The sequence below is a fragment of the Schistosoma mansoni genome, chromosome W (genome assembly GCF_000237925.1).
Source record: "Schistosoma mansoni strain Puerto Rico chromosome W, complete genome".
NCBI classification, from domain to species: domain Eukaryota; kingdom Metazoa; phylum Platyhelminthes; class Trematoda; order Strigeidida; family Schistosomatidae; genus Schistosoma; species Schistosoma mansoni.
The window spans coordinates 33,927,964-33,941,031 of record NC_031502.1 but is presented as its reverse complement, the minus strand read 5'-3'; the positions used below and the strand labels follow the sequence as shown (position 1 = coordinate 33,941,031).

The window sequence follows — 13,068 nt, the reverse complement described above, 5'->3', positions numbered from 1 at the left end:
AGCTTATTCCTGTATCGAAAATTAACTTATATCAAATAAGTGATTAGCAAAAGAAGGAAGAAATATTATGACTACCATGGTAACAGAAAAAATTTATAATTTAACTAACTTATTGTTATATGATAAACTAGGTCGATTCGGATATGTTTGCGTGTTGAAGAAAAATAATTCAATAGATTTTTTGACAGTTTTAAAGATACAATAATACCTTTATGTACATAATGTACACCTGGTTTTGAAATTCACTGGACAATAGAAGCAACAAAAAAACTTATTTATTATTGTAAAAGTTGTAAATTTCTGACTTCAACTTTCCTCTAATGATGATAACCTGGAGATCACTACCAACTGTCAGGTACAATAACGGTAATGATAACTAAAATGATGATAATAATAATAATAATAATAATGAATATGATAACAGCAACAGCGTTGACATGATGATCAACAATAAGCATGAAATAAATAAAAAGTAACCTTAGTTACTAAATTCTATTTGAATAAATCTAACATATATCTATAATGAAATCAAGGTAGAGTTTTTCTTTTCTATTTTCAACAGTTGACTCGAAGTAAAGAATAACCTAGATTGAAAAGAAAAGAAAAAAAGGGTGATATATTAATCAGTTTGATTAGTTGTAACGATGTATATTTAATTTTGTTTCTCTTCATTTCTGTTTTTGTATCGTATACAACAGATCATATTAAGATTTAAATATATAGAATGAGCGTTATTGGGACTTCTTATTATAGAAAGTGATTTATAAATCATAATCTCATTTCCTACAAAATACAGGTCACAAATATAACACTGTTAAGCATGTCAAAGCAATAAACTGATGAGAAATTTAAAACTAGGACGAAATGATATGACAATGTTTATTTAGTGATATTGTTTAAAAATGAATGAGATTCTTTTATGACTGAAGATAAAAACATAACTATAACTGGGTTCGAATCTCGCAAGGTGGGACCGTGAATGTGTACTGATGAGGAGTCCCACAATAGGACGAAACGGCCGTACAGTACTTTCAGGTTTTCCATGATCGTCTAGTTTCAATTGACTCATGATTTCAACTATGTTTAGATTTTTTTAATGATTCAGTGTAGTTTTTTGCTGAGTATGATAGTTGATACTAATTAATCTACTGTGTCACTTCTGTTTACTTGACTTTTGTTTAGTATTATACTTAGTTGTATTGATTCTCTATAATTTTGCAGTTTAATAATTTTCTATAAATAGTAGTCACTGAGTTTAGTTATTATATGATTAAATGAGTGAAATTTAGTTCTTATGAAGTCTTTATTAATAAACCCTCCTTGTAAATTTTGTGTACTGAATGCTTTAGATTTAAAGAGTAAAAATAGCTGTCATATTATGGTTCGAAGTATCGTTAAAGTAGGCGTTAACATTAAATCTCATACCGCAAGTCAATATCAAATGTTGTCAGATTTTTGACTGTTCTCTAATTTTATATAGTTGATAGCATGAGTCAATCGAAGCTAGACAACCATGGAGAACATGGAAGCACTGGACGGCCGTTTCATCCTATTGTGGGGCTCCTCAGCAGTTCGCATCCACGATCCCGCCTCACGAGATTCCAACCCAGCACCTATCAGTTTCGCGCGCGAGCGCTCAACCACTAGACCACTGAGCCGGCATCCAACTCTCTTAATGTCTGACTTCAACCGATCCACCAAGTTGAGCAACCGTTCACCATTGTCTCCAGTGAGTTGATATCTCACAACAGACCTGGTTGAACTCTACTGGTCAGTGCTTCTCACTAGAACTCCAGGAAAAATCTCTTCAAGTCAGTCACCAGTGAGCATATGATTATTATCAGAAGAGGCTTTTGTGAAGATTTCAGTAATTTCATATGGTTGAAATCATGAGTCAATTGAAGCTGGACCACCATGGAAATCCTGGAAGCATTGGACGGCCGTTTCGTCCTATTGTGGGACTCCTCAGCAGTTCGCATCCACGATCCCGTCTCACCAGATTCGAATCCAGCACCTATCAGTTTCGCGTACGAGCGCTTAACCACTAGACCACTGAGCCGGCATCCAACGATGTTAATATCTAACTTCTCTAGTTGATTTCGGTTACTGTATCAAATTATAAAAATAATCTTTAAAAAATATCACTAGTCGGCCAAAAATAGTTGATGTGAAAATTTAAAAACATTTTAATGATCTATACCAAAACTCAAAATTATAAAAGTAGACGCTATTGATTTTCTAGGGAAGTGTAAATTGAATTTTTACATAATACACATGAATTTGTTGTTTTCTTCAACTGAAACGATATTTTTAGATTAATGCTTTGGACATTTTTGAAGAAAAATAGAAAAAAGGAGACTATTTCTTTGTAATTAATTGGTATACATCAAAATAGTTTTATTTAGGGTATGAAGCTTGTGGAGATCATTCACTGTGAGGATGGTCATTACTACAGAGTGAAATAGACTGACGAACTGTTAAAAAGTTGAGCAACTAATTCAGTAAAACTGGGAAGTGTTTGATAATTCCTACCCACGACGACACCAACGGGGGTCAGATTTAAGATCTTTAGTTCTTGAGGCTCAAATAAGATGTTTAAAGCACTTAGTTTAAATTCGATGATTCATATTTTTAACTTAACTGCAGACATTTGGACGAAAATATGAATCTCAATGTCATCCTGAATAAGTTCAGCAGTTATTACCCGTCAGTTAAATTCACTTTAGATGCAGAATGGGATTTATCATTTGATTTGCTTGATATTCTATTAAAAATTACCATATGGCTCTTTGAAGGGATCTATACAAAGAAAATCAAATCGGAATGGTCAATTTGAGAGTTTCCAAAGCTGGGTTCCATTAATTGGGAAAAGAAATCTGATTCAGTCTTTGTTCTCGAGGGCTCCAACGATGCAAGAGACGACAAAGCATTTCAGCTTTGATAAATACTCATCAGAATCGGGTAACCATCCAGATTCACCCATAGAAACTCGATATCAAAGCTATAGTTTGAAAAATCACCAACAATTCAAAAATAAACTCATAAATACCGAATTTCAAAAAAACACTGTTAACTAAATCTTGCTAAAAAGAGGTTTAAGTTCCCTGAAATAAAACATTCTTCTCAGAGACGCTTTGTATTATCTCCCCCACCCTGTCTACCAGTTATGAGTGTGTCAAGAATAAACTTTAGCCCTGGGAATCGGACATAGTCATCAAGGCCACGTAAAGCATTTGGCAACAAGTGGGAAGAACCCAGAACGCAGTTAATTAGAGATTTCTGATCAAAGGTCTATTCCCTAAGGGGGGGTTAACAAGCTTAAATAAGTAAGTAAGCACAAATAGACCAAACTGATATCCATTTATAAGTTCGTTTGACCTTGTGTGCAGACTGCGTTGGTACTTTTCTAACCAATCAATATTTTTATAAATGGGCACTAGTGATTCCATTCTATTAGTCAACGTGTGACCTCATAATTAGTTAGTTTAGTATTAGATTACTCAACATTTAAATTAATGAACTTGGTAACATTTTTAATAGATAGTTCGATCTGTTTTGCGTTAAATGATAACAGTTTTATGAAGATCATATCGTAAATCTGAAATTCACAAACTATGATAAATACTGAAAACATTGTTTTGTGTCTTTTTTTTCGGAATAATCATGATTACTAATGTAGGTATTTTCTGAACACTTCGTAAGTCTTTGAACAGATATAACCATTGCAAGAACTGTAGACTAAAGGAAAATTTGCAATGGTCAAATGAAAAAAATAGAGTATAGATGAAAAATAAACGAGTAAAATTTAGAGGTAGTAATAACAACTAATTATAAAGTTTACCATTACAGAAAGAGAGATTGAATAATCTATTTTTGTATATAAAGATTGTGGTTGAATCGATAATTTTTTAGAGCCTTTACAGCTCATACGTTCTTAAATCATACTCCGTTTGACGTAATTCATTTGATTGGGTGTATGTCTTTCAAAAATAATTCTACCGGAGTGATTCGATGAGAAACAACCAAGTGAACGAGAATTAAGTTTTTAATTGACTTATGTATTCTTGTAGGCAACTATACAAGGGAATATCAACATAAACTATTAGAAAGATCTTGTTTTCTTTGACCGATGTAACTTAATCTTCAAGTGTAAGAAAGCCTATAGATATAAATAATTATGAAGTAAAGTTGGAGTTTAATCTTAATACCACGAATTAAAGGATGGCTGTAAAAAATTATACGAGACATAATATAGTATAACGCTTATCTCAGAAATCTCGAAAATTTATTTTTCAGAACTTGTGCAGCATTGTTCAATTTAGATTAAATGTTCATGAAAAGCTCACTTCAAAACTAAAGTTGACCTTACTCTTGGCTGTATTAGTTTTTTTCAACGAACCCTAAAGGATAGTCACTTTGATAAGTACTTTCCCGATACATGCTTTTTTTGCCGGTTTTATCGTCGATACATATTTCTCTGGACCTCAAAAACAGGGAGTGAGTCAGGCTGAAACTCTGAGTTTGCGGTACACTGTCATTAATGAACCTCAAAGAAGTATATACTGACTTGGTACAATAACTCAGAAATACTTGTCACTACATAGTGATGCCAGATGGAGAACTTTTCTATATTCTGGATTGATGAATAATTGTTTCATCCTACCTAGGGACTTGTCACTTCAATACACTTAAGACCATACATATAATTGATTATCAGGGCCCAAAAATCCTGCGTTGAATACGATATTAGTTCAGGACATTGAATCGGAATCCATTTTTACACATTTCAAATTCATTCATACATAGTAGCGTATTTCAATACATATTAATATCATTACTAATGATCTACTATATTACTATCTACTCAATTCATGCTTGAAAATTGTCATTAAGTCATATGAATTCTTCATGGAACATCATGTAACCTGAATACAATTTTTATTCAAAAATGCAGGAATATCATCAATGAAACAGACGATGATGATGATGATAGTGCTGAATACTGTTACTTAAAATGATCATACAAAAAACGAAAAAAAGTATTGATCGAAATTTTGAATTGTTTTTATTTTCGTTCCTTCTTTTTTGTCTAAATATTGTTTTAAATTATTCACTGTCATGTGTTAAAAATGTGCATAATTTGAATTGACTTGAATTTGAATAATACAACTTTAAGTATACTGAAATTTGTAACATAATCAATGTTTATAATTAAAATCAATTTTGTATTGAATTAATTAACATGAATTAATTATTTAATGAAACAAATAGTTAAGTTATTGTCGAATGAATTTCTCATAAAGATTACTCTGATTTGACTAATAATACATTTTGTTATGGATTAAATTATTATCAGAAAAGGGTTTTGTAGAGATTTTAGTAATTTAATAGTTGAATTCATGAGTCAATGGAAAATCTGGAGATACTGAACGGCCGTTTCATTCTAGTATGGGACTTCTCAGCATGTGCTCACTAGTGACTGGCTTCAAGAGGTATTTTCTGGAGTTCTAGTGAGAAGTTGTGAGCAGTGGAGTTCAACCAGATCTCTTGTGAAATAGTAACTCACTGGAGACAATGGTGGACGGTGGTGCAATATCGTGGATTTGTTGAAGTTAGACATTAACACCGTTGGATGCCGGGCGGGTCAGTGATCTAGAGGTTAAGTAGTCACGCATGAGACCGATAGGTCCTGCTTTCGAGTCCTGCGAGGCGGCATCGTGGTTGCGCACTGCTGAGTAGTCCTATAATAGGACGAAATGGCCTTTCAGTGCTTCCAGGTTTTTCTATGGTGGTCTAGCTTCAACTGACTCATGAATTCAACTATTAGATTAAGTTATTGTCTTATTGTAATTTTTATTTAATAAAAAAATCATTCATTTCATATAAATTTTGTGTTAGAAATCGTGTCGAAAGAAGATTTGACCAAAAACTGTTTTAATATTACAGTCGGTTGACTGAATGATTATTTAATTATAAAGACTAGTGAATGATACACAATACTTTATCGGGTTGGTCTAGAATTAATGTTATTCCTATCAAATACTAATAATTATTACTTTTTCAAATTATGAACTGAAAACATAAAATCACTGGATGGCTGTTTCGTCCCAACATGGGACTACTTGGCTGTACGTATTTACGGTTCTGTAACCAAGAATCCAATCTGGAACCTTTAGTCTCACGCACGAATCCTTGACCTTTACATCAATGAGCCGGGATCCAATTATATGCAAGTTAAACATCAGTCAATCCACGATTTTGTGTGACCATCTTCTGTTGTCTCCAGTGGGTACTTTCCTAACTTAGATCCATTCGTGAATTCAATCAAACTTACAGATCCCCATAAAATCTATACTGATAATTTTTATCTAGGTTCTGGAAAATTGACCTAAGCTATGGCTATTAAATCAATGTGGCTTCAGATAATGCTTACAGAAATATGATATATTGTTATAATAATTTTTTTTCTGTAAAAATCACAAAAGTTAATGGTCATTTTTATTGACCAAAAACAATTCATCTAAGTTTCACTACGTATGTAGAATAATGCTTGCTTCTTATGCTTACGCCTGTTACTCCCAATGGAGCATAGGCCGCCGACCAGGCATGTAGAATAAAATCATTGTAAATTATTGGACATATAATAGTAGAAAATTTTCACTTCAACAGTTCCTCATTAAACAGATTTCATATTAGTTGATAATCCCAATATTGTGACATTTTAGTTAGTACGCTTGTGATGTCACCTATTATTATGTCATAACACTTCTTATCACGTTTTATCCAGTTGTTATCCTCTGTTGCATCTATTTACTAGTCTAAAGTGATGATGAATATCATTCTATAGGAGGAAAAGAAATTATAAAAATATTACTTACACATACTAATTACTTCTCTTTTATTTGCTAGTTCATATGTGAAGTCATGTGTCTCTCGTGTTGTTTGAAATGATACGAAATAAAGAAATAAAAATTCTGAATTCTCCCCCATTTGTGGATAGCAAGACAGCAATTAATCACAATCACGTAATTTGTTGCGTAGTTGTCATTTAATAAAACTTATTAGGCCAACAATCCAACCAGTAGGAACAGACCAATCAATTCGAGCTACTGTAACAAAATAACCAATCAGGTTAAACGAAATGTTTTACTGAACCAATAATCGTATGGCCCATGGCAGGGGACTGAAGGGTTCGATAAATACATCGATTCATTATAAATTTTATTCTTAGTGTTATATTTACAGAGAGAGGGGACGATGATACACATTCGCAATAAAAACGAACTTAAATGTTTCGACCATTTCATTGGTTTTAGATCATGAAAGAAAAAAATCTGTAATTTGGCCAAACCACACATCGATTTGTCTGCCCTGTCCAACTCAAATTTTTTGGTCGGATGTCTACCTCTCAACTCCGGTTTGCCAATGTTCGAGGTTACAGCGAATGTGGGGGCAGAAAGTGGGCATGGGGGTGTATATCATACAGACTTGCACTCGTCAACTTCGTCTCTTCATTTTTAAAGCGAAAAAACAACTTAAAAAGAAAGAAAGAGTGAGTTAATATTGGTAGCTAAAACATTGTGAAATATTAATTTCTCTACGAAACTTTAAAAAATCGGGATAAAAAATTTTTTCAGCAATAACTATCGAATTATCTAACACATTTACAATAGTTACTTTGGTTTCGATGCATATTGTCCTACAAATTTTGTAATATCATCTATACAAAAATTTTCAAATAAATTAATTGTATCTGCTCATGACAGACTCACAGATTCTATTTCCAATAATGACAATTAAAGGACATGAAATGGACAATACATTACATATGGATGAATCAGTAGATAATGAAAATTATATCGGTGATTCATGTGACAATTTAGATGATGATAATATATCATTTACATCGAATGATCTATCACAGAAGGTTAATCATCATGAACATGAACATGAACATCAAGACACCCGTGATCAACATCAATTCAATGTTCAACAACAACAACAAAACTCTCCTTATAATCTTGAAAATGAAGATGGTCCTGAAACACATAATTCTGACGAAATATCATCTAATATTAATATGACTGACATTAAAATGGATACAATGGAAGACATTGAAAAAGATGATAATTCTATGAATACTTATCAAGTCAATAGTAAACAACAATTTAATGACAATCAATCGTCGAATTGTCACCGACAATTAACAAAAATTAACAAATTATCCAATAGTTCAACTAGTATTAGCACATCAACAAATACTACTACTACCACGAAAGCATGTGCTAAAAAGTCGTTTGTATGGAAATATTTTCATCATCCTGAAATAAAACATGGTATACCAGATCGCAGTCGAACACAATGTGTTCTATGTGATAGTCAATTAGCTTTTAATGCATCAGGTACAACAACCACTATGTTAAATCATTTAAAAAGTCGTCATGGGGAGATCGCTGAACAAGAAGAGACATTACGTCGACTTAATCGTGATTCAAGAAAGAATCAACTACGTAATATGATTTTATCGTCTAATGATTGTAAATTATCACCAACTAGTATAAACAGTAATAGTACAATAATAAAGAATAATGAAATGATTAATTCATTTAATGAAAATACACAAACTATACGAAATTTATCAACAAATCTTATAAATGGTAATAATAAATACAATCGTGGTACATTATCAGTTGGTCAACGTGGTCGGCCTCCAGGTTCAGGTAGAAGACAAAAATCTATGAATTGTTCCAAATTAAATGAGAATGTGGATTTTTTAAATCAAGATACAATAACGAATGGAAATTTGAAAGCGGAAGGAAATGCAGTTTATCCAGTTGTAAGTGTTTAATCATTTTTACATTCTTGTGATTCGATAGTTTAAAAAAAAATATAAAAATCTTCACTTATAATATCTGATCTTTGAAACAATGTGACTTTTATAATGCCTAAAATCAACATTAGTCGGCATTAGACTCTTACATCAGAACAATTTCTATTCAACTACAGCTGAAACAATTATGATCTCTAAAACACGGCTTATTATGAGTTTTAAATATTACTATTGTCTAAAACCATATTTAATTAAACTCGACATAACTAGTCTGTTGTACAAGCTAGATTTTCATGTATTTCAGATATGGCTAATTATATGTATATATTAAGTTGTTACTCAAATGAATCTGGTATCAAAAATGTTACACTATTATTCACTACATAGATACACTATTAAACATATGGTTTAAAGCCATTTTCATTCAGGAGTAAGGTTCCTGCATTGACTACACTAAAAATTTACCTGCATGAGCAGTTTTTTACGGTTTTAAGAGTCGGTTGAAGAGGTAAGGCGTATTTCTTATGCATCTTCAAATAGTTTTATGCAATTGTTATAAAGATTTTTAAGAATATATTGCTTTTACTTCTTGGAGTTGATATAATTCACATGGGATTACATCCAAAACGAAAGATATTTACTCGATCGACAGGAGAGGATTAGATAATTGAGCTTTATCTCTCCTAAAGAGTGGATTTTTGACTCAATTAGTTTTAGACCACACTTATTATCTACTTTCGACTAAATTTCAGGTTGTTGTCAACCAAGAAATATCAAATATAATGATTTACATCTAGTTTGATAATAAATATATACAATAACGATGTTCTACCTACACGTACTAGATTACTTTTTATTCGTATGCATCAATCAATTTAACCAGATGTTAAAATGCATACATTTCAAATGGTTAATTCTTGATTATTTTCTAATTGATTTCAATCAATTAATTTTATTGTACGATAACTGTACATTGCTACTTATAAAATTATCAGTATAGGATTGTGGAGATTGTTGAGTTTAGATTGATATTTCATGAATGGATAATTGTTAGACCACCATTGAAAACCATAAAACACTGGATGACCGTTTCGTCCTAGTATGGGACTCCTCAGCAGTGCGCACCCACGATTCCTCACACGGGACTCAAACCCAGGACCTTCGGTCTCGCGCGCAAACGCTTAATCCCTAGACCACTGAGCCGGCATCCAGTGGTGGTAATATCTAATTTCAACCAATCCACGATATTGCGCCACCGTCCACCATTATCTTCAGTGAGTAACTGCCTTACAAACGACACAGTTAAACAGCACTGGTCACGGATTCTGTTACCTAATAAACCTTATTTCGTATGTATTTGTATGACTAAGTTACATTATTATTTGAACTTTCAACAAATAATCAATTGTATTAAAATCACTCAGATCCTAATATCAAATATTAGATATATCGTTATGCATATTTATCTTATGTTAACTACAGTGTAAATTAATCCATTTATACTAGATCAGTCAGAATAATGAAAGAGATATATAGGCTATTCAGTAAACTTTCCATTTTATTTAAAATCTAATAAAATCATATATGAGTTACTTAAACCAAGTAGTCTAACGTGTATCATGCTGAGTACAAGTTTGCTCACACTGCGAAATTTCAACTAATTATAATTGTAATTATTATTATTATGATTATTACTATTATTATATAAACTGAAGTTTCAGGTAAACTATCAATTCAATGGCTAAATAGGAGTATTTGTAATTTACACTATATAACTGTTCATTTCGAATATGTTATGGCATGATATTATTCAGTGCAATACTCCTTGTCTTTTAAAATATCCTACAGGTGATTTTGATATGACTATAGTTTCAGTTTTAGTTATAAAAGATATTTCAATATAATATAGGTGGTAGGAGATGATCAACAGAATCCAGTAAATATAAGTTCTGCTGGTAAAACGTTTCTGTAATCTTTATGAGATCAATGCTTTTAGTGTACTAGTAATTCACCTCCTACCTATATTTCATCTGATATAACGAGATAATATAATTAACCTGCATACGCAGAAACAGTTGGAGCAAAATGAGTACGCCAACTCTTACTTAATTATTAAATCGTCTACGAAAAAGTTTCAGAAATCGCCTTCTACTACCATGAAATTTAGCATATTTTAGACGATATCACCCATTGTCATATAAAATGATATTCATTTTCCTGTATTACTTGCCAAACTTATGATTGTTAACTTAATTTTAACATAAAATCATAAAGATGTTAATGAAGTAGGTAGTGCAGTCACTTACCAAGCCATAAACAATGTAGAACCTGACAAATATGTGCATTCGTACAAGTTTTTACGCTATATCAACACAATGAAATGAAATCACCGAAACAAATCCTTGACTAGTAGAAATAACAATAGTATCAATGATAGTAAAGAAGAATAAAAAGTAAAGAATACAATTCGTGAAGAAAGAATAATAATTTTGAAATTCAGAATCTTAAAGGAGACAAACTATGAATGTATCTGTAAACACTGTGACCTACTCTGAACTATATCATGCAAATTCTCTAATCATTGATTACAATAATAAGGTAGACTACAACCAGATACTCTTAATCTATCAGCACGAATCACCCCAGTGGTCAATAGCTTTATTAAGTAAACACGAATAATTAACTCATATTAATGATAAGAAAAAATGAAAAAAAATAAGACCAGAACCTAACAGTCTTAAATAAAAGTGCCTTTGAGTTTAAGACCAAGAATCCTAATTTCAGGTGACTGGGCAGTTGCTCAGAATTCCCTAGTTTTATCTCTCTATTTTTGATTGCCCGTATTCATTTCAGTTGTATATGATTCCAACTTATAATTGAATAATTTAACTATTTATATATAATGATATCTATCTATTTATTTTATTATTAAGATGATTTATATATTACTGTCTATGTTATTTCATTCAATATTGACCTTTTTCCTGTATAAATATTTCTGATATCAAAAGAACACACATTTTTATTAGTAGTATCTTATCTTAAGATCATCATAAAAATATAATGTTATATATTATCTGATATACATATAATCATTTTGTTTTCTCTATAACACTTGCCAATTTGTATTATGATTTAATAGTATTATTTGATGAATTTCACCAAAACATTATGATTCTAATTATAAAATAAGGGTTAATTATTGAACAGATGGATGATATATGATTTAGAAAAAGTTGGTATACATAATCAGGTTTAATGAATAAAAGCGAATGACCGGTTCATCATATTATATGTATATATAACATCTTCAGTAATCTATCCTATTTGATTGTATGACTACTTTGAGAAGTGTAACTTATGATGTTATTTGTTATAGTTGAAAGTGTGAGACAGTGGTCTATCGGTTAAGTGCTCTCGTGCGAGACTGGTAGATCCTGGATTCGAATCTCGCGAGGCGAGATCGTGGTTGCGCACTGCTGAAGAGTCCCATAATAGGACGAAACGGCCGTCCAGTGTTTCCAGCTTTTCCATGGTGGTCTAGCTTCAATTGACTCATGCTTTCAACTATGAAAATACTGAAATCTCCACAAAACCCCTTCTGATGTTATTTGTGTAAAGTTGAACACAGTAAAGTCGTTTGCTTTGAACTATTTATGATTATTTATTGTTGAGTATTGTTTGTTCTCTCTTTTAGATCTAATCAAAGCTAGTGATTATTGCAATTTGTGATTTCAGAAATTGAATAATTTCATTTTGAAAGCTGTTTAGACTTTTCAATTTGAATACATTCTAAAACTATTTGTCTTTAACTAATGTGAAGTGATAAGTGAAAATTCTCGATTAATTCCATAAAATTTATATAGATCCATCTAAGTGATTATGAGCTCTCTACTGCCTTAGAATTAGTGTTCGAAAGGATTTTTTGAAGTTCGACTTTCAGTGTTTAGACGAAACTACCTGATAGCCTGATGTTGAGAAGAGTGGTTACCAGAGTTTGTTTGATACTTGTGCAGTATGTCTCCTCATGAACCGAAGAGGTTATAGGTGTACACTGAGTGTACCTGCGTTCCGTCCTATTTGGGACTCATCAGCTGGATGTACCTGTATCTCAGAGTTGATGTTCACTCTGTGACTCGAACCCAGTACCACTCGCTTCAAACGCCATCGCGTTATCCACTCAGCTACTGAGTCCTGATAGCCACTTGCTTGTGCAATGGGGTGAAGTTTAAATTCAC

General features: G+C 32.0%; 1 protein-coding gene across 1 annotated transcript in view; it reads left to right on the top strand.

The window, feature by feature from the left end:
• Positions 1 to 7,789: 7,789 nt before the first annotated feature.
• Smp_157860 (hypothetical protein) overlaps positions 7,790 to 13,068 on the top strand; it is a gene marked incomplete at both ends in the record, with an annotated part of 31,944 nt that continues 26,665 nt past the window's right edge. The window contains one exon of the mRNA XM_018789456.1: positions 7,790 to 8,836. Within this exon, the coding sequence (XP_018654897.1) occupies positions 7,790 to 8,836 (1,047 nt within the window). The remainder of the gene's footprint in view (positions 8,837 to 13,068) is intronic.